Source organism: Drosophila santomea, chromosome 4 (assembly GCF_016746245.2).
Source record: "Drosophila santomea strain STO CAGO 1482 chromosome 4, Prin_Dsan_1.1, whole genome shotgun sequence".
Classification (NCBI taxonomy): Eukaryota; Metazoa; Arthropoda; class Insecta; order Diptera; family Drosophilidae; genus Drosophila; species Drosophila santomea.
The window spans coordinates 269,697-294,093 of NC_053020.2; the positions used below are offsets into that span (position 1 = coordinate 269,697).

General features: G+C 36.3%; 2 protein-coding genes across 9 annotated transcripts in view; one reads left to right on the forward strand and one right to left on the reverse strand.

Annotated features, from left to right (window-relative positions):
• The window catches only part of LOC120454862 (transposon Ty3-I Gag-Pol polyprotein), a 31,998-nt gene extending 11,788 nt beyond the window's left edge, over positions 1-20,210 (reverse strand). Inside the window, exons 1-8 of one of the 5 annotated variants that reach the window (XM_039640408.2) lie at positions 6,689-7,096; positions 6,376-6,565; positions 4,728-4,843; positions 3,092-3,302; positions 2,576-2,629; positions 2,423-2,525; positions 2,179-2,366; positions 1,943-2,122 (exon numbers count right to left, since the gene is read on the reverse strand). In XM_039640408.2, the coding sequence (XP_039496342.1) occupies positions 1,986-2,122; positions 2,179-2,366; positions 2,423-2,525; positions 2,576-2,629; positions 3,092-3,302; positions 4,728-4,843; positions 6,376-6,505 (939 nt within the window). In that variant the 5' untranslated portion in view covers positions 6,506-6,565; positions 6,689-7,096 and the 3' untranslated portion in view covers positions 1,943-1,985. Of the gene's footprint in view, positions 1-1,942; positions 2,123-2,178; positions 2,367-2,422; positions 2,526-2,575; positions 2,630-3,091; positions 3,303-4,727; positions 4,844-6,375; positions 7,097-20,077 lie in introns of those variants that run through there. The other 4 variants (XM_039640406.2, XM_039640409.2, XM_039640411.2 and 1 more) reach the window with 4 other exon arrangements.
• Positions 7,731-24,055, forward strand: LOC120454860 (rho GTPase-activating protein 6). Of its 4 annotated transcripts, XM_039640403.2 has the most exons (13): positions 7,731-7,875; positions 7,944-7,980; positions 11,690-11,844; positions 11,904-12,048; positions 12,565-12,657; positions 12,734-12,891; positions 20,521-20,802; positions 20,865-21,015; positions 21,068-21,353; positions 21,813-22,031; positions 23,361-23,438; positions 23,499-23,677; positions 23,747-24,055. In XM_039640403.2, exons 3-13 carry the CDS (start codon positions 11,713-11,715, stop codon positions 23,965-23,967), a joined length of 1,944 nt encoding a protein of 647 aa, XP_039496337.1. In that variant the 5' UTR covers positions 7,731-7,875; positions 7,944-7,980; positions 11,690-11,712; the 3' UTR covers positions 23,968-24,055. The 4 variants fall into 4 exon arrangements, 3 of the variants coding, with proteins under 3 accessions (XP_039496337.1, XP_039496335.1, XP_039496336.1); XR_005616680.2 differs by lacking the exons at positions 7,731-7,875; positions 7,944-7,980; positions 23,747-24,055 and adding exons at positions 8,494-10,655; positions 22,692-23,061 and having other exon boundaries at positions 23,499-23,543; XM_039640401.2 differs by lacking the exons at positions 7,731-7,875; positions 7,944-7,980 and adding an exon at positions 8,498-10,655.
• The last annotated feature ends 342 nt before the right edge of the window (positions 24,056-24,397 follow it).

Here is a 24,397-nt window from a genome sequence, read left to right on the forward strand (position 1 = left end):
AGACAGGGACGCAGACTACAGTCCGTCTGCAGGGCAACAGCGCTGTATACAGCCACAATATTGGCGGAAGCTTCGGAGAAGAGGTCCTACCTAAGGCCCCCCCCACAAAACACCCTCCAACCCCCCACACCATTACAACTTGTACATATGAGTATCCAATCACAATAATAAACCTGATTAAAGAAAAAACATGCATGTGTAAAAGGGGTAGAATGCGTATCCCGGCATATCAATTGAAATATAGACCGAAATAACAGAATTGCGAAAACTATAAATTTTGTAAATTTAAATTCTGTAAATTTAAAACGGTAAATCTTCACATGTACAGAACGATGTATAAAATCAGAACGATATTACCGGGGCACCTTGATATTAATTCTAGCCAAGCCCGCCTACCACGCAATGATCATCCAGCTCAACAATCATAGCCACAACTTCCTATACACCGATAGCGATAGGACTGACAAAAAAAAAATAATTTTTTTGTTCCTGAAGTTTTAACTGTTCAAATTGAGCAACAAGCAATAGGGCATTCCAATTTAAGCTGGTAATTATTAAAACAAAATAAATAATATTAATAATAGAAATTATTCTTAGTTTTGTGCTGATAGATGTGGGAGACTCTTTTGTATATTTACAGAATATTGTTTCATAAATTAAATATTATTATTAAAAAACCACAAAATATCAAATATTTAAGGTGTGCTAGACGCTTAAAATGCTCTATCCTAGAACCTGAACTGTGAAACATTAGCTAAGACGATATTAGCTGAAAATAATTGACGACACAATCCTGGTAGGAGACGCGGATGACTTAGTCGTAGTGATCCCAGCACGCCACTTTCATCCAATCGGAATGAATATCAGGCTGAGTGCTTATGAATTAGACATCTGCATGAGTGGCGAAAAAGGCACATTCAAATGCACAATGCCGAAAATGAATGGAATGAGAATGAAAGCAAAGTCAAACTGGTATGAGTGAGTGAGTGAATTTACGTACCACTCAGTCGCACAACAACGAAACAGATGGAAATGAATTGAATGGAATGAGAACACAGTAAATTGAGACGCTTCATTCGACTGATTCGAGTGACAACTGAAAACAATGAAAAAGAAATGAAATTTGTTTTTATAGTTGTGTATGGACATTTCCACCATATGTAGCTCCAACATTAATTAAAAATGAAGCTTCTTTTGAAAATAATGCGTCCATTATGTCGTCTTTGAAGTACAGCTGTCAAGAATAAGCAAAGGAATGGACCGAATTCGCACGCAACAACTCGAATCATTCGAATGTTTTAGGCATTTCCAAATGTTTCATTTCATTTTACGCTTCATTCATTTACGTTTATTTCGTTGCAGGTAGTAAGTTATGAGTGGAATGAGAACCTCTCACTCATACAATGTCGTTTAATTTCGTGCGTTTCACTCATTCAATTCAATTCCATTTAAATGTATTCTATGTGACGTTGTGAGTGGAATCATGCAGATGTCTATTATGAATATCAACAACGCCATTCTAATTGGGTCCGAAGTTTAGGCTGAAATGCTGACATTCAAAAGCAGACTAGAAGCCACTATTGACTGTTTAGAGAAGCTATAGACTTGTTAGCAAGGGAACGTGAGGCCCTGTAAAAGGTTCGAAAAGCGGTGAAAATGAGAAAAATGAGAACTGGACACGGCGCGCCGACGTAGTCTACTATGTAAATAAAGCACGCATAGGTCATGGATATTTTAGATTGTACATAGCAAGACCATGGATGCCAGCTGTGTGTATGCAGATGCGGAACTCTGGACAACGTAAAGCACACAGTGTTCCACTGTGTTCGATATGTACAAAATCAACGGACTAGTAAACGGACAAATTTCGTCTATAAAAGTATAGAGACTAAACAAAATAACGTATTCAAAATTTTGGGTTTTAACGATCTTATCAACTTACCTTAATGTTATTTATATATCATAATAAAAATTCTATTAGTTAGTCATCTCCCTTTAAGATACATATGCTTCTTAAGACTTGAAATATATAACAACACTTTTGCTGATATGATAGTTATCATTGCAGTGTAAGCCCTTATCCGAATGGCAGCACTAGTTTGCATTGCTGCAGGTTGCTCACCTGTACCAAGTGAAAATTTAAAAAAAATTATGAAATTATAATAATTTTATGCTTACCGGTTAATACATGAACCCTAACAGAAGCTGGAATGGCTCCATTTGGAACACATGTATAGTTTCCAGAGTCCCTTAATGAAGCTCGCGTTAGCATCAGTCGACTTGTTGTTCCTATATCAGTTTTTTCCGTTTCTAAACTTATTCCTCCGCGAAGTGAATCAAAGTCAACAACTGATGAGCCATGATACCTTTTATATGTTAAGCTAATTTGTAAAAAGCTCTTTGAAAGATCTTGGTTTCTTACCAAATCACTGATGGTGCATGGATATTAACTGAGCAAGCCAGGGCAATAGTGCTATCCCGTTTTACATGAATTTCCGTGGATCCAAGAATTTTGGCTCGAGCTGCTTTAAAAATCAAAGATAATTTTTAGTTGAATCTAGATCAATAGCCTTACATTTTGTGTCGTAAAAGCGCTTCTCAGTTTTTAAGTCTTGGAAGTCATTGCCAGCTGAAAATTTACACAAAATTAAGTTTAGTATAAGTATTTATACAAGATTTTGTGCATGTAAGCAAATGCATGAATTCTTCAAGGTGAAATGAGGCCTAAAACAAGAAAGTGGTTCTCAACTATCATATAACAGTTTTCAACTAAACGCAAGTAATGTTTTTGGTTGGTTTTTAAACAGGAGTGCGGGTGTTTTCGAAGTAGCTATGTTGCAATCTGATCTCAATTCTTATATATTCTTATATGATTCTTTTGGTTATCAGTTGATATCAAAACCCTTGTAAGTTCAAAGGGAATCTGAAAGTGTATACATATTTAATATATTCACATTTTCATCGCACACTCTTCTGGTGCGCTTCCTAACTATGTGGACCAACATTTACAAATATTATATATCTTTACTATAAAAACTTTTAAATATAAGCCGGAGCTAACTACATTTTTTATTTAAATGTTTATATATACCTATTATTTGCAGACAAATCGCTAAATTTATTTTAGGTTCAGTATTCACTTGACACTCATATACGCCGCTGTCTCGTAGCTGTGCATAATCGATTTTTAAGTCCCAATCTTCACTGCCTGGTGGATGTATTACAGAAAATCGTTGATCGCCGGTGTAAGTATAAATGTTCGTTGTAAGAATGTGAAGGTCCCGCTTACGCATCCATGATACCTGAAATAATAAAAGTATTTATTAAGAATCTTTAATAATTTCGGGACAAGGAAAATCGATTTAGTCGATTCCTCTGCTATATAAAAATGCTATTATAAAAATCATTCTTTAAAAAATGTCATTTTTTAATCCCTTACGGTCTTCAGCGCCAGACCCCGACAGAATCTCCAGCTGTGTGCTTAGATGCTGTGCAAAAGCCTTGTGCAAGCCTCTACTAAAATTGTTTACCTTATCTCTGGAATCTTCGCAGTTCCCCCATATATGGAACAAGGTAGGATGTAACAAATTGTGGATGCAAGTCACATCCGGTATCCCACAAGGGTGCCACTTTGGTGGGAATAAAACATTCGCGTGTACTTAGGTATGGTGCCGTGATAACGAACTAAACCTAAATGACTCGAAGTGTACAGTTGTGACCTTCTGCCGTCAACCCAAGACAAGCGATTTATACTTTAGGTGGCTGCTCTTAGAAAAAGAATAACACGGGTTATTGATCTTGGTGTTCTTCTGGAACCTTAAAAAAATGTTTATACCATATTTCGTCTAATGTCAATAAGGCTTGGGTGCTGTTTATAAAATGGGGGTCAAAGCTATTAGAAGATCCTTACATGACCAAAACATTTATCATTTCAATAGTTCGTCCGATTCTTGAGTATGGATCACCTGTCCGGAGTCCACAATAAGTAGTTCATTCGGACCGCATTGTATCGGTTTGCCTTACGGCGCCTAAATTGGGATGTAAACCTTATATTACCTCCTTATTCCAGTAGACAAATGTTAATTAATTTACCTTCCCTAGCTAAAAGTAGAACGATGCTTGAAAAAGTCTTTATTTGTAAGCTTATTCGTGGTGAAGTTGATATTCCCGACTTGGTTAGTCAGCTAAACTTCTCTATTCCAAGCAGATTCACTAGAATCTAATTAACCTTAATCTTAAATCATTGTAGATCTAGCTTTGAGTTGCATGTTCTGCAGATCGACAGAAATTTACATTACTAACAAAAAAATTTAAAAAAAAATCAAAACATTTTACAAAAGTGTTGGCGTGACAGCTTTGGCCGATTTGTGGGCGTTAGAGTGGGCTTGGCAAAAAAATGAAAAAAATATCAAAACATTTTTAAAAGTATAACCGTGGCAGTTTTCGCTGCGTCTAGTCTCTGAAGTCTTTATGCTTAATCTCAACTTTCTAGCTTTTGTATTTCCTAAGATTCTCGACTTTCATACGGAAAGACGGATGAACAGCCGGACATGGCCATATCGACTCGCCTATTGTTCCTAATCAAGAATATATATACTTTATATGGTCGGAAACGCTTCCTTCTGCCCGTTACATACTTTTTAAGGAATCTAGTATACCCTTATATAAAAAATAAAAAATTTGTTGTTAAAATCATACTAAAAAAACGTGGACATATTAAAACTTACCGTTCGATTTCCTTTATTTTTAACCCGACATCTTAAAATTGCGATTTCGTCAATGACGGCCGAAATATTTCTTGGGCTAATATCATCAAAGAAAGGTCGCTCAGAATTTGTTAGGTCTAAAAAGAATTTGTATTTTATGTAAAGCCAAAATGGAAGCTAAATTCCTTATGCTGAAGTTTATTTACCCTTTCGGTTTTAAACAAAATATAATTATACTAAAATAACATGCATTTTTGTAATATATTTGTAATATATTATATTTGTAGTATATTTTGGCAGAAAGTCAAAAAAAATTTTAAGGGAATAAAACCATTTATGGTTTTTTTTTTTATTTAGGATAGTCCAATTAGATAAAAAAAAGCCGATTTTTACTTTTATATGCTCCTTTTTGTTCACGTTTTTGTAAAAGACTATTTGTTTGGGCATGCACAGCTGCTAGACATTTGGAGCAACAATAGTCGCTCCGAGGATGCAGTTAGGCATATATTTAAAACAATTCGTCAGAATAATTTAAATAAATATTTTTATGGCATATCGGCCAGATCGTTTACATATATGGCAGCAATATGAAAAAATTGACCAAATCACTTTAAACTTTGTGAGTCATATTGGGGGAAAGAAAGAGTAACACAACCAAAATTTGGTGAAGATAGGTCAACATTTCGAATTTCTGCCAAAAAAGAGGCAAAAACAAGAGAGAACGCTATAGTCGAGTTCCCCGACTATCTGATACCCGTTACTCAGTTAGTGGAAGGGAGAAGGAGAGTCTTAAACACAGTTTTTGGCGGTTTGTAGGCGTTATAGTGGGCGTGGCAGAAAGTTTTTTGGCGAATCGATAGAAATTTACAAGACTAATACAAAAATGAAAAAATATCAAAACATTTTTCAAAAGTGTGGGCGTGGCAGTTTTGGGCGGTTTGTGGGCGTTAGAGTGGGCGTGGCAACATGAATCGACAAACTTGCGCTGCGTCTATGTCTCTGGAGTCTGTATGCTTAATCTCAACTTTCTAGCTTTTGTAGTTCCTGAGATCACAGCGTTCATACGGACGGACTGACAGACGGACAGACGGACATGGTCATATCGACTCGGCTATTGGTCCTGATCAAGAATATATATACTTTATATGGTCGGAAACCCTTCCTTCTGCCTGTTACATACTTTTCAACGAATCTAGTATACCCTTTTACTCTACGAGTAACGGGTATAAAAAAACACAGATATCTGTTGGGATAGTTCGATCATACTGGCTTTATACTTGTTGAAAAAAGTAAAACAAAAGATGATCCGAAGTTCCTTCTAAAGAGCGTTTTCAGATTTCAGGTAATATAAATACTATGGCAAAATAAACATTTAAAGTTTTATTTTTTATTGATATAATCATTTTTCTTTTAAAAATAAAATTTTGTATATCTTTTAACACAACAATTTCACCTTTCAATATTATTAAGCAAGAATATATAAAATTAATTACGAGCCTTCTTTTTGTGTTCAAATTTTTAAATCGTTTCAAGTTTGTAATGCATAAAATTTTCCTATGATACACTCTGCAATAGGAAATGCGTCCAATAAAAATTTAAATAATTTCCGCAAGGGTAAAGACATAAATATTATTCCAGCGGTAAGTTATAAATTTAAAATGTATCTTACCATTTAGGGTTAAATATGGAGCTGCACTAATATTCTGACACCATATACTTAAATTTAAGACTAAAATAATGAATGGTTTGATATTAATTGGCGAATTATCCGAAAATGTGGCATTTTTGCCACGAGACATGTTGCTTTAATTCATTTGTCTTTCACAGATATGCTTTCCTTTGAATAGAATTTCACATACCTACATAATTATGTTAAATGTTAAGTATTAAATTAAGTTAAATAATATACACACACGAGAACACTTATTGACACAAGATTTTTTTATTTATAACAACTTTGAATCAGGCTCCCTAATTCCAACCTTTTAATGGATTTATATATTCTCTGTTTAAAGTTTTTGGTTTTAAGATCGGTGTATTTCATATAAATACAATAGTTTTAGCTGGCTTGCATTTTTATAAAATGCTTTCAGTTCTAACACGTCTTTCGTTGGCATCGACAATCATTTTTTCAATGGTAAGCTCTTATCAACCCTTAAACAGCGCTTTTTAATGTTTCTGCAAGTACGACTTGTATACAGATTTTTGTTATTCTGCAGCCCTGAAAATATACGCGCATGCCCATTGTCACATACATATGTAATTTAAAATTTCGGAGGTTACAATTAATTGTCTTTTTTTAATCTTCCCTTTTAGAAATAATCAACTACGTACGCTGTTTTCTTTTATTGCTTACTCTTAGTATCAAAGTATACTAATATTTACATAGGGCAAAATACATATACATATGTCATTTTTAAAACGGACGAAGCTCAAATAAACGAGACGATAACACATTTGTCTCTAAAATTTTTACAATCATTTGGTACTACTAAAAGTTACATTTACAAAAAACGGTAATGGTAAGCGGGTCATTATGAACATATCCAAAAAATTCTACATGTTATTTATACTAGTTACACGTAGAGTAAAAGGTTAATGGATTGGATGAAAAGTATTTAACAAGTAGAAGGAAGCGTTTCCGATATATATGTATGTATATTCTTGATGTAGACTACCAATTTCTATTACTATGCCAACAATATTTTGAAATATCATCTTAGTTCTAGTATCATATATTTGGGAAAATCGACAATAGCATTCTCGTTTGTTTTTTATCAATACCAATAAAATATTAATTTTCACCCTAAATTTAATTATTTGAGGATTAGTGTCAGTTACTTAGGCCCAAGACGGGGCACACAATAAAATTCTCTTTCGCTCTATCGCAGGCTTGTCCCGTCTTCGTCAACCTTTCGGTATTTCTTTTTGAAAATCCATTTTTAATTCCAAAAATAGCTCCATACAGGTAGAACTATAACTTATCAATTACCAGCTTCCATAGGATCTGATCCATGTGGAAAATGACACTCTTCGAACTAAAGATCATATACACTCTGCAAACGTGGTCAAATTCTTTACTTTAGAAGATAACGCCGTTTCCGGTCAGGGTATTTTCGTGCACCTAACGTAATTTCTCAACAGCTCTTCCGCAACAGTCGCATTATTTGTTAGTTACAGTACTTAAATTGAAAATGAAAATACAAATTCAAAAATTGTTTACATATTCATCAATAGGTTTGTCTGGTATAAGCACGGCGATTGGGAAATTAAGGTATGTATATTGTATACATACATATATGATTGCTGCCTTGTTTGTAAATATGTATACATTTAAAAAGTGTCCATATTCATGAGTGTGTTTTGGGAACGTTTATATGTATGTACATTTCTATACTAGTCGTACCCGAACGGAAAGCTTGTGTACCATAAATACATTCAAAATAATATCTCGTAATTTTCGAAATATTTTTATGTATTTTTCTGAAAATACTGTTTCTTCTCTTAATATGTACACGTTATCTCGTCATGGATTTGGTGTTGTTTTGCGAGTTCTTATGTTTAACAGTGTCTTAAGTGCAAATCAATAATATAACGTATTAAACCTTACAAATAAATAAACATCAACCGCAAGCTGGCTAAGTTATTGTCTGTTAATAAAGTTATGCAATAGTAATGTTTATTCCAGAAATCCAACAATAATATTGTGTACTTTGAAATATTTATAAAATCATTCACATATGTAGATACCAATTCTATTGTATATGTAAGCTATCTTCAATTAGAAAAGCAAATATATGCATTTATAAATAATTTTGTGCGTTTACCTAGCATATTACTTTTCAAATCTCCGCATAAATGTTAACCTACCTTCTAAAAATATGTAATGTGCTAATGCACTGACAATTAATATGTATCAAACGTAGTGTCAAACTTAAAAATGTGCACGTCGAACCCCTGTATATACAATAAAAAAGTATACAGACCTATCGGTATTTATTTATAAGATACCATCTTAAATCTCTCTGTCAACGTAAAATATGGAATTTGCAAAGAAACACGAAAAATCTGTGAACTATTTGACGACATTGAGAAGTCCAATGGCGGTCGTAAAAAAAAGGTCAGGGCAGTTGGAAAGAGCTCTTGAGGAAGTGAACGACGGTACAGCCGTATCGGAAATATGGTCGTTGCCGTCAGAAGACCCACATTGTCCAGATGCCTTTAGCATGCGTAAGCCAGTGAATTTTGGGAGTAAGCTCTTTGAAGGAGCTCCTTCTCCAAATAAACTGCGACGTCGCAGCATAAAAGACAAGGAAAAAAAACGCGAGCGCTGGCTTCTAACTCGAAAAACCTGGAGATATATGACAGATGCAGGCCGCAAGCTAATTCCCGATGGTTATCAAACTGGGTCAGGTAATCATGACCTAATTAAAGATCAATTTCAACGGGTGTGTTTATCTGAACCAAGTTTTATTTTATGGAGTCGACGAAGAACATCATATCCAGGAGCATTCAGCAGTTCAAAGCAGAGATTAAAACCATTGTCGAGGCACGCAAGTGCCACCCGCAGAAAACATGCAGTTGATGCAACAAAAGATTATCATATTGCCGATCGAGTCATCGAATTATTGCAGACGTATCTTCAACTTCGTGATGCATACAAAACCACAACATTACTTGGAACTAAAACGGTTCGGCCAGACCAAACATCATCTCCTAGTGCACAAAGGCCTAACTTTAAAAACAAGAGTGTCAACCATCAAGTAATGTCATCCGGCACATCGATTCAAAGCGAGCTTTTGTCCCATCTTAAATTGTTATCTAATAGCCCTATATTTGCACATGAGGGAGTTCAGTTTAAGTTTGGCAATGCACACCTAGACATTCTCGAAGACAAAGTTCTTTTGAAGAAAATCTATAGCGCACTTAAGAAACAGCAGCTTCATCGAACGCTACATTCCAATGATCCGTATATCGATAATATTTCAACTTCATTGTCTTGCTTATTAAAAAATGGAATGCAATTATCTAGAGGTATCATTGATATAAACAATAAGTTACTACATGAAAATGTTGTATGTCTTAAGAATTGTGATACTACCCCCCTTTTATCAAGCGCAAAAACAGAACTTTATTTAGATCTGAATAAAGTCCCACAAAACGTTGAGTTTAAAAACGAATGCCACTCGAACGGGCAGATCGTTGAAAGAATCCTAAAAACCTGTGGAACTCAAACGAACTTTATTCAACTTAGCGAGCTAAAAACTTTGGCGCAGCAGTACAACCCCACGGTAAAAAATTGCAATACTACTGAAGAGCCAAATAAAAATGACTGTTTAAAATCTTCCAATTTAATAAGTAGGAAAAGTTCAATTGACGAAGATATTTCTCAATCAGTTAGCGATACGATTAAACGGTATTTAAACATGGCAAGAAAAAAAAGTATGCAAGATTCTGACTCAAACCGATTTAAATCGATTAACTATGACAAAAACTTGAGAAATATCAAAGCAAAGGGCGTAATAAATCCACCGGGAATAAGTGCAGGATTACACAAAGCTGTACAAACGTTAAATGCTTGGCCTCTCATAGCTTTGGATTTTATACGGGGAAACGAATGTTCTTCAAATCTTAAAAACGCTCACTTAGAATGGTTAAGATTAGAGGATGAGCGAAGTCAGATACATTTAGAGTGGGAAAAAAATCTAACAGAAATAAGGAGTAAAGTGCACACAAATCCACAAATTGCAAGTCCGGGAAACAGCCATACGTATTCCAAGTGCATTTCTGCACCTACTTCGCCGACTAGTCATTCAAAGTTAGAAAAGGCTATAAAGACTTCCAGCGGACTAATATCTTCAAGTTCTCAATTTATTTTAAATATTTTGCACGGACATAGTAATGCTGGACACAATTTTAACACACTTACAGACAAATTCCTGGATTCAAGTAAGTATAAATGCGTATTGTTTATTTCATTTATATACCGTTGGAGTCAGGTCTAAACTAAGCAAAAGAGAACGCCCTAGTCTGGTGCCTCGGTTCGATTTGAACTACATTTTGGTGTTCATTGACGTTTTATTATTATTATTATTAAAGAATTTGGGCGCCAAAAATATGATAGTTGCAAAGAGTTAAAATAAAAATTTTCTGTACTTTTGTTACCAGATCTATGGATATTAAATAATCTGTCTATCCTTTAAAGTATGCAGGCTGACTTTCTTAAAAAAGTTCAAAGGAATGTGTTTGAGGTTTAACTGTGTATTTATATATAGAAGATGTTTTTAATATTTCACAATAATCTTAACCGATAAAGTAGAATTTGTGGGAAATATATTCAAACTATCTCCCTCTCCCAAAATCTGTACTGTACTGTACGCGATGGTAGATTTGTTCACTACTATAATTACTCAAAACAAGAGAGAAAGACGTAGTCGAGTTTCTCGACTATCAGATACCCGTTACTCAGCTAGTGGAAGTGCAAACGAGAAAAAATAAGTTTTTTATTATATCAATAGAAATTTGAATTTGAAAAGACAAATAATACCATTCTTAAAAATTTCAACCCTTTTTTTAAAATGTGTGGGATGTTTTGGACGGTTTAAGGGCTACACATTCATTAATTTGCACTGCGTATATGTCTCTGGAATCTGAATGCCTAATCTAAACCATCTAGCATTTTTGTTTCCTGAGATGTCGATATATACATGTTACATACTTTTTAATGAATTATTATACCCTTTTACTCTACAAGTAACGTTTATAAAAATATTTTATGATTAAAATAAACATGATGCAAAATGTTGTAGTTCTTGTAAAAAAAATTGTTTTTTTACTTTTTCGAGATGGAAGGGTGAATGGAAGAGTAACTATTTAATGTCCAACTGGAGTTAAATATTATATTAAAGTTACCGAAAAACTTATCAGGTTGGGTATAACATTATAACTTCCTCCTAATTACCTTGACTTACTTCCAATTTTAGATCAGGGTCATGCAACGGCAAGTATGCAGAAGTCAAAATCGTTATCTAATGTGGGCCAATTTGTAACAAAACGAATGTGGCGGAGTCGATCCAAAAGCCAAAATAAACGGAGTGTCTCTAAGAACTCTACACCAACTCTAAAATGGTATCCGTCGGTGAGAAAGTTAAACTTGTAATTTAAATTAAATACAAAACCTTTTAAAATCAATTTCAGGAGAATTATTTATGGATTTCAGAGTCTGGCGAATCTTTTCAAATAGTGGAGACAAATCTAACAAGGCTGTCAAAAACAGAATCAGATATAGTAAAAAATTTTGCATTCGAAAAAATTCAGGAACTAAATATTGGAGATATTGAAGGTTAGTTAAAATTAACATTTGGATGCATTTGTAAAATAGTAATTACCATAAAGTAATTGTATTTCTGAAAGTATGACCTGCGGAATCGATTTATACCTGTCCGTTCAGTTATTGTAAAGAATGTTAAAGGAAGCGTTTCTGATCCTATAAAGTATATATATTCTTGATCAGGATCCCTAGTCGAGTTGATCCGGCCATGACCGTCTTTTTGTCCAAATGCTCGTCGAGATCTAATCAACAAGAAAAGCTAAAAAGTTGAAATTAAGTATGCAGATTCCAAAAACATAGACACGAATTCTAACGCCCAAGAATGTCAATCACACACATTTGAAAATGTATTTTTTATTAATCTTGTTCAAAACTGTCACTTCCACATTTTTTTGAGTCATGATGTTTTTTTGTGGGAAAATTCCAATAGTTCATAATTAATACAAAATAATTTATATTTTTATTAAATCATGATGTATATTAAAAATAAAGCTTATAATGACCATGTTTTATTAATTAAATTTATAGATCTAAAAATATCGTTCCAAAAACGACAAGCTACTCCTAAAAAAAAATCCTTGACTACAAGCTTTTTTGATAATGGAAAGAAATATGATGACAGTAAGTGAATTTATGCATACAGCCTATTATTATTAATCACAATTTTAAAAATAATTAAAACTTATTATATTTTAAGATGGTCGCACAGTATTGTTCGGAACTTCTTTGGAATGTTGCTTAGCAAGAGACAGACAACGCAAAGTTTATATAGAAGACCGATCGAAGTATTCACTAATGTCAGTGTTTCGTGGAAGCGGTAGTAGCCCAGGAAGTGTTTTGAAGCTTAATGATAATGTAAGTCTTATAATTTCGACCAATTTTTAAATTTATCTCTATCCGTCCTGCTTCTTATAAACGAACACACGCACAAGCTGAGCTTACCGCACAGTTTTAGTTGATTATATAATATATCAGTTAGAAATGAAGAACTAAGAAGAATTAAATTAAAGCTTAAAGCGTCTCCAAATAAGATAGTAAAAAGTGTTTAGACTAATTAAGGGGCAGTCATATTCCTAAACAAGATGGTGCTTTAAGTCCCGCTAATAGAGCAATACCTAGCTATGTTTTATTTTTTCTATCCTTTAAGTGTCCAAGCTCTTCAGACTCCCTAGAAATTGTTATATGTATGTAAGATGGAAAGGCATCAGGAAAGCAGCAGAAAGTCAGCAGAACAGCAGCATACTACCAGCAGAAAAGCAGCAGAGTACTAGAAGAAAAATCAGCAGAATATCAGCAGAGGATTAAGCAGTTCAACATTAACATTACAGCAGCAGCTGAAAAGTACATGACGCGCTATGACATTGGGGAAAAAAAGGGCAGGCAACGCGGAAGCAAGAGGAAGCGAGATATCAGAAGAAGGAGGAATCAGCAGAGACAGAAAAGTGACGCCAAAGGAGAAAAAGTGAAGAAAGCAAAAATAGCCGAACAATCTTGTTACACTTCCAACAATATTAATACTTATACTTTATAATAATATATCGAGTTGAGCATAATAACTCAGCTGACATTTGGGGGCTCGTCCTAGTCTGGAAAGTGCAAGTGATCACGCTGTCCCGAGGTCTTAAAAGAATCAAGAAGCGGGAAAGAATAACTGATAAGTGAGAAGACAATAAAGCCAGAATTTTCTAGAATTCCACTTGCAAAACGAAGTCAGCCGTACTATACAAGGTCAGTGGCTGCTGCAGGGAAAAATCGTAAAATGACGGATTTGGATAACGACGATCAGAAGCTCGAAGAAGCAAGTAGAGCGGCCTCCAATGCAGGAGTTGGGGCTACTGAAAACTGCTCTATCGCCGAAAACACAAGGACGCTGAAGGATCTTGTCGAGCTCATCGCCGGAAACTGGGGATTCGACGATAAAAACAATACTAGTTGCTCAGTAACGGCGGAAAGCTTTGCAAAAATCATTCCTGAGTTTGACGGTGAACCCATACCAGTCAAGCATTGGTTTAACAATTTTGATCTTAATGCTGAAGCTTACGGTTTAAACATTAAGCAGATGTATGTCCAAGCGTTTCCATGACGAACCCTGCGAAATTGTTATTGGATTCGACTTACGTACATCAATACACCGAGACTGCTAGAGACTGGGTTTAGTCGTCAGTACGTATGCAATGCAGATGACCATGAGCAGCTCTGTGATCGAAAAAAGGGAAAGCAGGAATCATTTCACGAGTATCTTTTGCAGATGAGAAAGATTGCAGCACTTGGCAGCTTAGATGCACGTTCGGTAATACGCTATATAGTGGATGACCTAAAAATGAGGAGCGTCTTTAAATACACTCTCTATAGTTGCAAATCTTTTAGAGAGCTGCAGGAGCAGTATGAGGTTTTTGAACGCGTAGCCGAAAAGGAAAAAAAGCCGTTCCAGTCAAGCGATGGTAATTGGACATCAAACCAGAAGAAGCAGCACGAGTTCAACGATAAAAAGAATCATTGCTTTAACTGTGGATCCGCAGATCATTTGCGTAAGGATTGCAAGGCTGCCACAAAATGCTTTAGTTGCAACAAAGAGGGACACATGTCTAAGAATTGTCCTGGATCAGCTGCTGGTATTCAAGTTGTGCGAGGTTCGAATCGCATGAAGAAGGTCACTCTTAACGACGTAGAAGTTGAATGCCTGGTGGATACTGGAGCCGATGTATCTATATTGAGAAAGTTCATTTTCAACAAAATCCCGAATGTCGTCCTGGAGAAAAGCGCTTCGAAGTTGCGTGGGTTAGGAAAGAAAACGACGAGCACAGTGGGATGCTTTTTTGCTGATATTGCGGTAGACGAAGTGACAGTTCCGCAAAAGTTTGTTGTCGTAGAGGATGAGGACATCGAGTATGACGCGCTGCTTGGACTCGATTTTATTTCAAAGTTCAACCTTTCATTGTCGGCAGAAGGGAATAAGTCTGCTTCCCCGCTGGGAGAGAGAGCTTGTGAGGAACCAAATCAGATGAGTATTTATAATATTAACACAAATGATGAAATCGATGTTCCTCCCCATTACGCAAAAGAAGTGTCGATGCTGATCAAAAAATATAAGGCAGGTTTCAGAGATCCCAGTTAAGCTGCGAATTGTTCCAGATGGCGAGATCATCCCATTTCGTCAGCACCCGAGTCGATTCGCAATTGCCGAAAAAAAAGATGTTGAAAAGCAGATTGGCGAATGGTTAGCTGCTGGAATATACAACCGTCTACATCAGACTTTGCTAGTCGCCTGGTTCTTGTAAACAAAAAGGATGGAACACGTCGCATATGCCTTGATTTTCGGAAGCTGAACTCGATGGTGTTGAGGGACTGTTTTCCCGTCCCGGTAATCGACGACGTTCTAGAAAAACTGCAAAAAGCGAAGTATTTCAACGTATTGGATTTGGAGAATGGCATCTTTCACGTTGCTATAGAAGAAGAGCGCAAGAAATACACTGCATTTATCACCAAATCAGGACTCTACGAATTCAACAGGACGCCGTTTGGATTTCGAAACTCGCCGGCTGTTTTTATTCGCTATGTGAACCACATATTTCAGGAGCTGATGAACAAGGATGCTCTGGACTTATATATGGATGATATAATAATTCACGCCGAGACTGCAGAGCACTGTTTGGAAAAGATGGCACTAGGTTTTAAAAAAGCAGGAGCGTTTGGTTTGAAGATCAAGTTGCGAAAATGTCACTTCTTGCAGACAAAGATTTCCTTCTTGGGCCATAAAATCGAAAACGGAAATTTGTGGCCTGGGCTAGAGAAGACGGCAGCAGTTAGCAAATTTTCGGTGCCGAAAAACGTCAGAGCTGTTGCGTACACCCTTTTTGGACGATCGTAAGACTTTAAAGATTCAAAGCCGGAATCTAAAAGCAGGGGAAGGGGTACCATCACCCCGTTGACTCAGTTGGATTGCGACAAAGAAAATGCAAGTCGACAGTAAACGAGTCTCCGATGACCCGGTCAGCGGCCGCAATAGATTGCAGAAAGTAAAAAAAATCAACACCAGTTCCGGGCACACTTCACCGAAGGGGGTATTGACTACCCAAAATAGGGGAAAGTGAGAAATATGATTCTTAGGTGGGAACACTTGGCACAGAAGACCAATAGATCAGAAAAAAGCTCTTTGCCGGTATAAAAAGACCATGGATCACCGATGAAAGGGCAGGCAGATAGAGAGTCAGTACCCGGGTAAACACCCGTCGTCCGTCGGTACCCGGGAAAACATCCGTACGTCAGATACCCGGGCAATCATCCTTTTGTCCATCGAGGAGAAGACTCAGGGATAACTCCAGTCTCAAAGAAAAACGTCAAGGAGCAAGGACACTAGCATCCTTTAAAGGAAATAACAGGACTAACAAGGAACACACTTTGAAGGAAGACCATAGTTCCACGAAATTCTTAGGATGGGCGGCAAGGTTGTCGACCACAAACAGGAAATAGAAGGAGTACCACATACCCTGGAATTCATCGCTATACTGATCTTCCTTGCTCTGTTAAAGATCGTAAAAATGTATAAGAGATCCGTACAGCGGAGGAGGGACCATCACCATGTCCTGGACAGAATTGTCTCTGGAGTCCCGCAGAGTGCTTAATTAAAAATACAAACTGCAAAATAATTAAAAGGTCAAGTGAACCGGTGCAGGCCGTTAATGTGAACATCAGCAAAAACCAAACAACAGCAAGTGCTCGCTCCAAGTAACCTGAGAGCCGAATAGCAGCCAAAGCGTGCTACAAAAGAACAGAAACCCAACTCATTCATACGTTTATGTATATGCATACTCGACTTAGTGTATTTATACCCGTTACTCGTAGAGTAAAAGGGTATACTAGATTCGTTGAAAAGTATGTAACAGGCAGAAGGAAGTGTTTCCGACCATATAAAGTATATATATTTTTGATCAGGATCAATAGCCGAGTCGATCTGGCCATGTCCGTCTGTCCGTCCGTATGTCCGTCTGTCCGTCCGTATGAACGTCGAGATCTCAGGAACTACAAAAGCTAGAAAGTTGAGATTAAGCATACAGACTCCAGAGACATAGAAGCAGCGCAAGTTTGCAAATTCATGTTGCCACGCCCACTCTAACGCCCACAAACCGCCCAAAACTGCCACGCCCACACTTTTAAAAAATGTTTTGAAATTTTTTCATTTTTGTATTAGTCTTGTAATTTTCTATCGATTCACCAAAAAACTTTTTGCCACGCCTACTCTAACGCCCTTAAACCGCCAAAAACTGCCACGCCCACACTTTTGAAAAATGTTTTGATATTTTTTCATTTTTGTATTAGTCAAAAAGCCAAAAACTGTGAGTGTTGATGACTCTCCTTCGCACTTCTACTAGCTGAGTAACGGGTATCAGATAGTCGGGGAACTCGACTATAGCGTTCTCTCTTGTTTTTGTTATGCGAAAACAAGAGCCCTCAGAGCGTCGTTTGTAGTCGTGAATAGCCAACAATTTTTGTTGACGTGCGCACCTTTTCTTGGTGATGAATTCGATACTCCCCGCTAACAACAGTTATAGCCAACTTATCATCAATTTTGTATGCTAGCTTTTTAATTCTTGTTTGTATTACATGGCACTAGCCAACAATCTATTACTCAATAAAATTATGCTATTATTGTAACTACAACAAAATGAGTAGGTAAACATTTCCAGAAGGGGTACTGACGCGCGAAGTGGAGTAGGTAAAAAACATAACGGACAACCTTGACAAAAGGGGATCGTATTGCGCGGTCCGCGACGATCCATCAGGCATGCGGAAGCATGAAGGGGAGGGAACGTGACCGAAAAATTGCCCGATCGTTTTACGATCAAGCTACCGCTTGTGGGGCAGTGATGACTGTAGACTGACGAACGGTACGAACTTTTTCAGGCACTACTAATATTTATTCTCGTTATGTTGGGGAGGTGAGGGGCTTACCAAGATCCCACGACCCAAAATCGACGAGCTTACGCCGGCATCCTGGTGCCTGAACATCGGATGCCCCTCACTCGGCCTGAGTCCTTTCACAGGACACTGGCACGAATACACCGACGTAACAGAGCAGTACAAGCTTTTTTGAGACTGACCGTATTTTTTAGGAAATTTGTTTTCAACTATTCACACATTCCACGCCCATTAACTGATCTGCTGCGAAAAGATGTTCGTTTTGAAATGGCTGAGCCTCAGATGAAATCATTCCAGAGGCTAAAGGATGCGCCAAAACCGTGTTACACACGGACGCATCGAAAGACGCATTTGCAGCGGAATTAATGCAATGGTCGTATTGCAGACTTCCCCCAATCCAGTATTGCGGGTTGCATGTTGATCATTTAGGTCCCATGGATGCAACTGGAAAGCAATATAAATACAGATTTGCGATGGTGGATTCATTCACGAAATTCATATGGCTTTTCCCTACAAAGACTACGAGCTGTGAGTAAACATTGAAGAAAATCGAGATTTGGTCGGATGTATTTGGCAACCCAGTGCGCATTGTTTCAGACAGAGGCTCCGCCTTTACGGCCAACTTGTTTGCAGAGCATATGAAGGAAAACGGTATTGACCAAGTCTATAGTACAACCGGAGTTCCCCGAGAAAACGGACAGATCGAAAGGGTGAACCGCACGGTTTTATCAATAATATCAAAGCTTTCATCAGAAGATCCAGGCAAGTGGTTTAAAGCAGTGTCAGTGGTGCAGCGAGCTGTAAATTCCCACGTACATGCGTCTACGAAGAAGTCACCATTTGAGCCCACCTATCGAATAACACATCTTTTAGAAGAGGAGATGTATTCCTCGACGAGGAACGCCACCAGCATAGACAAGAGGCCAAGACCAATATTCAGCGGGAACAGGATTCGTACAAGAAGAACTTTGATTCGAATAGAAAACCAGCAGTAAATTATCAAGTTGGAGACCTAGTTGCTATTCGCCGGACACAGTTTATCGCAGGAAAGAAACTGACTGCCGAATATTTGGGGCCGTATGAAATTTCGAAAGTCAAAAGAAATGGTCGTTACGATGATCGAAAAGCAGCTGACGTAGAAGGTCCCACCAACACTACCACCAGCTGTGATCACATGAAGTTGTGGCGTTACGTGCAGGACAATGATGATGCTTGGTCACAGATGAGTAATCAGGAATGGCCGAATGTAAATTGGAAAGGTATCAGGAAAGCAGCAGAGAGTCAGCAGAAAAGCAGCAGAATACCAGCAGAATACTAGCAGAAAAATCAGCAGAACATCAGCAGAGAATTAAGCAGTTCAACATTAACATTACAGCAGCGGCTGAAGAGTACATGACGCGCTATGACATTGGGGGAAAAAAGGGCTAGCGACGCGGAAGCAAGAGGAAGCGAGATATCAGAAGAAGGAGGAATCAGCAGAGACAGAAAAGTGACGCCAAAGGAGAAAAAGTGAAAAAAGCAAAAATAGCCGAACAATAATAATAAATAGAGTTGAGCATAATAACTCAGCTCACATGTATAACACGTAGATCAAATCACTTACCGAATCCTTTACCTCGTCATGTGTTGTTTTTGTTTGATATTATACATACATACATTATATATATATACATCCGGTTATAAAGACTTTCAAGGGACCGTCGATTTTACGTCGTAATACCCGGAAAACGCACTAACAGAAGGGGGAAACTAATTTTTTTTTTCGTTTTTTTTATGGTTGCCATGTTTGTAATATGTTTTAATATAAAACAAATTAATTTTTTTAACATTAAGTGCATTGCCTCACATTTGACGAATTTACACATTAAGTTTTATTGGAAAAAAACTGAAAAAAACTAGAAATATAACGGGTATATAGGAATGATGTCTGCTAACGCACGCTGTAAACATTTTTGTGACGTCGGTCACAGATATTTACATTCATTTCTAACAGAGTCGTATGATGCTTAAAATTTTGGGCATTATTTTGCTGTATTTTTTATATGGAACGACGCAATATCCGGTTGAATTAAGAAAAATCTCGTCGGTATAAGCGGTTTGTCGCTAAAAGCGGAGACGTACTAACCGGAGGTCCTTTCATATAACTTTGTATGGGGACCAACCAAGCCATAAAGTTTCCGTCTCAATACCCGGACTGACGCTATAAGCGGAGTCGTTATAACCGGATTCTAGTGTATATAGGTAAAACTATAGTGATTTCGTATAACAGGGCTGCTTAACACAAATAAAATGATTTCAGTTTCACTAAAAGACCGTGTTGACAGAAAAAAACAAGGAGTGGGTGGGCTAAAAAAAATTTTTTTTAATCTTTTGGTAACAACGTTCCAAACTAAGAAAACCCTAAAACTTGCGAACAGTAGAACTACATTTATAAACTTATTATATTTATAAAAACTAAATTTTTTTATTATTTAATTGAGATTGGTACAGTTTGCCGTTAAGGCAAGCTCACTATTCATGCAGTTCATATCTAAAATATAAAATGTTAAATGAAAGTTCTTTTTTCAGGTCAGGTCATGGGAAAGCTTACCATCAAAGTCTCTTGAATACGGAATTACGGACCTCTCTGAATATTCTAGAGGCTCCTTTACAAATATATTAAAGCCTTTAGCATCGCTATCTCATTCTGAAATTGAACGCAATAAAATGAATTTCGTTAAGTCCTTTGAAGAGCCATCAAAATTAATGGTACCAATATTCGTAAACACCTGTATTGATTACTTAGAAGAGAAAGGATTACAACAGGTTGGGCTCTTTCGGGTGAGCACATCCAAAAAACGAGTAAATCAAGTAAGTGTTGAACATTCCATTCAAAAAAGTGTCTTCATATTTCTATCTGTTTTATTTACTAGTTGCGAGAGGAATTCGATAAAGATATTAATTTTGGAATTTCTGTTGACACATGCCCACATGATGTAGCCACACTGCTTAAAGAATTTCTACGTGATCTTCCGGAACCACTACTTTGCAACACACTCTATTTAACGTTTTTAAAAACACAACGCATGTATTGTAAACTTGCATAAGCATTCAGCATTAATCAAACGATTTTCAGGTATTCGGAATCGACGCTTGCAACTAGAGGCTATATCACATTTGATAAGACTACTTCCCGAACCACACAGAGACACGTTGTACGTCTTACTAGTATTTCTAGCTAAAGTGGCAGCACGCAGCGATGATATATGGTCTACTGATGGATGTTGCGTAACTCTTGGAAATAAAATGGATAGCAATAATCTAGCCACAGTATTTGCTCCAAATATTTTGCGTAGCACTCTTTTGACATTTTCAAGGGATAAAGAGCAAGAAAATATGAGCGATGCAATTAATGTCGTGAGGTTAGTCGAATATAATACTTATATGTTGCCTCAATTTATCATAGCGTAATTTTTAAGACAATTTGAAGCCCGAACCCAATCTACTATCTCGTAAAATGTTGCCTAAAAGAGTGGGCGTTAAAACTTTTCCGAAATTTGTAGGCGTTAGAAGGGGCGTTGCCAAATTATTTTTGATATACCGATAGAACAAAAGTGTGGGCGTCTCTATGATCTGGACCAGGACATAGCCATTAATTGTCTAATCATTTTGAGTTTAGGAAATTTTCCTTTAGATATAAATAACGACCTAGATAATGTACATACATATGTGTAATGTAATGTAATTTAAGACATAACGATGTCTTTGGTTTAAAAAAAACTTATCCACATCTAAACTAAACTTATTATTATTATTATTATTCTTTTTAAGAGCTCAATAAAGTAAATAATATAATATTTTATATATATATATCTTTATAGATTATCTCACCGGCAAAGTGTTAAAAATAGTTTTCGGCAAATTTTATATATGTTACTTTTCTTTCAAATTATTTTCTTTACCAGAACCATGATAAATCACTATGAAGCACTTTTCAAGATATCAGCAGAATTACTTAATGCCATTTATACGCATGGGCTGGAAGCTTGTCCCGAAAAGTTATATGAGCTAATTTCTACGAAAGTAAATGGATCCGAATGGTAAGTTCTGATTAAAAAAAATGCATTTGCTTTTTTGGTATAAGGTTTTATTATTACAAATGTATGACCCTAAGTAACGCGAATTTGATATTACAAAGATTAGATCAATATATAATTTTTTTATAACATTGTATTGTATATGTATAAGTTAAATGATTATTTAAATTAAAAATAATAAATATATATATGTTTTGTGGATGAGTTTTTTATAATTGGAATAAGGCGTAGATCGGTTAGTTTATATTCTAATACTAAGTTTATATTTTCTCAATCGATTTGAATTGAATTGAATTGAAGTTGTCAATCTTTTCCCCAAACTGATCTTTTTATTTGAATGTGTTGTTACCTACACTCATACAAAAAATATAAAAACTAAAAAATATAAAATTTTCTGCCAAAATACAATATCTAAAATGTAAATATTCGAAAAGCGTTACCAACACTTGTATCATTAATTTTCTGTGAATGCCGAAAATGTAAATTTTTAATAATAAAGTATGGTCGATCAGGGATCAAGATCGACTACCTTCGAAAATGATTAAGAGACCTTCAGTCTGACCTTTGAACTCGTTAGATTTAGAAAAATACGCGAAAAATTAAAACAAACTAATGTTTTTTTTTTATTTTTTGAAACATTTACTTTGAAACATATAAATATAGCATTTGAAAATTCATTTTCAACGACCATCAGAGACTGGTACCAGGTGTTCTTTAAGCATTTAGCTAAAATATGGGCAACCAAATTGGAGGAGCAAGTCTGGGCTGTACAATCTTTTGAAGCAAGCTCGGATATTCCTAAAAAAGGAACTCTGATTTCGATGTACCGATGTTCATTTTGGACCGAAATCCTTGGCTCTTAAGACGGTCACCTGCCGAGAATGAAACCTTCCGAGAATGACACCTTCTTTGGATGACACCTTCCGAGAATTAAGCACCTTATCAGTGGGCTTAGGTCTATTTATACCGGCATAGAGCTTTCTATGGACTACTCCGGTCATCGGTCTCATAGGCCAAGGGTTGCCACCTAGCAGTTAAGTTCCCATAATTCCCCTATTTTGGAAGTCAATACCCGGTTGATGAACTGTGCTCGTTACGCGAGTAGAATTTCCATCTAAACGAATGCGGCCGCTTAACTGGTCATCGTACACTCGTTTATTGTCAAATTGCATTTTCTTTGTTGTTTTCTGTCTGACTCAACGAGATAGTTGTACCCCTTTCCCTGATTTAGATTCTGGTTGGTTTTATGTGTGAGTCTTCAAAATATTACAAATAGGGTTTACGTTGCAATAATTAAGTAATTTTTATAATAAATTTAACGCTTTTACTTAGGACCCAACAGGAAATAGATGACCCTCAACCAAGCAGTTTATCGAATGTCGCTTTCGAAACTCCCATCGAAGGAAAGCGGTTTGTATATTTTAATGTCTTTTTATAATAATATACGCTAATTATACGTTACAATTTAAGGAATGACAATATCAATGATTTAAGCAACATTGACTTAAAAAATTGGCAAGATAAGCCAACAGATCATAGTCATCCGGATGAAAGTCATAATGAAAATTTAGAGATTCTCACCGCTAGTCTCAAAATATCTGTTCCTGAACAAAGTTACAAAAGTCCCAAAGAGTCTATCAAAAACCAAGGTGAATATATAGTTATTAATCGTTATCCAATATTTACTGACTCTTTTTTTTTCACTTGTTTTACCATAGAACTTAAAACGTCATACAAAAAGATTTCTAAATCTAGCCACCTAGCCAATATATCAGATGTCGGTGTCAAGACATTAGGGGCAGATGACGACGAGAACAAAATCGAAATACCTACATCTAACAACTTCTTTGGCATCCATAAACAGGATATTCGCAAAAAAACAACATATAAGCGACAGCACCTAATTTCGAGCTCAAGACGAATAAACCAAGAACCATAGATTTTACTTATAATAATTTATATATTTGTTTAACAATAATAGTGTTTTTAAAAAATACATATACTCCTGCTGTGTTGGATGAATTATATATTGCCCACTTTTAAATGGAGCTTATGAGCAGGTCGCATCTGGCCAATCACCAGATCGGTCGAAAAACTTACAACGATTACTGAAACTATTACGAGAAGTTTAAACATAAAACGGCTTTAGATGGAAAGCTCTCGTAGAAGCCCTAAGTTCCCGAGAGGAATAAAAAGGAATTTAAAAAAAAAAAAAAAATGAGCAGGTTAACAGCATCACAACAGAAATTCGCACTGCTTTTAAACATCGTGTATATTGCACAGCTTTATTCCTAGACCTTGCACAAGCATTTGAGAGAGAATGGTTGTTTGGACTTCTGCTTAAAATAAGGAAACTGCTGCCTCAAAAT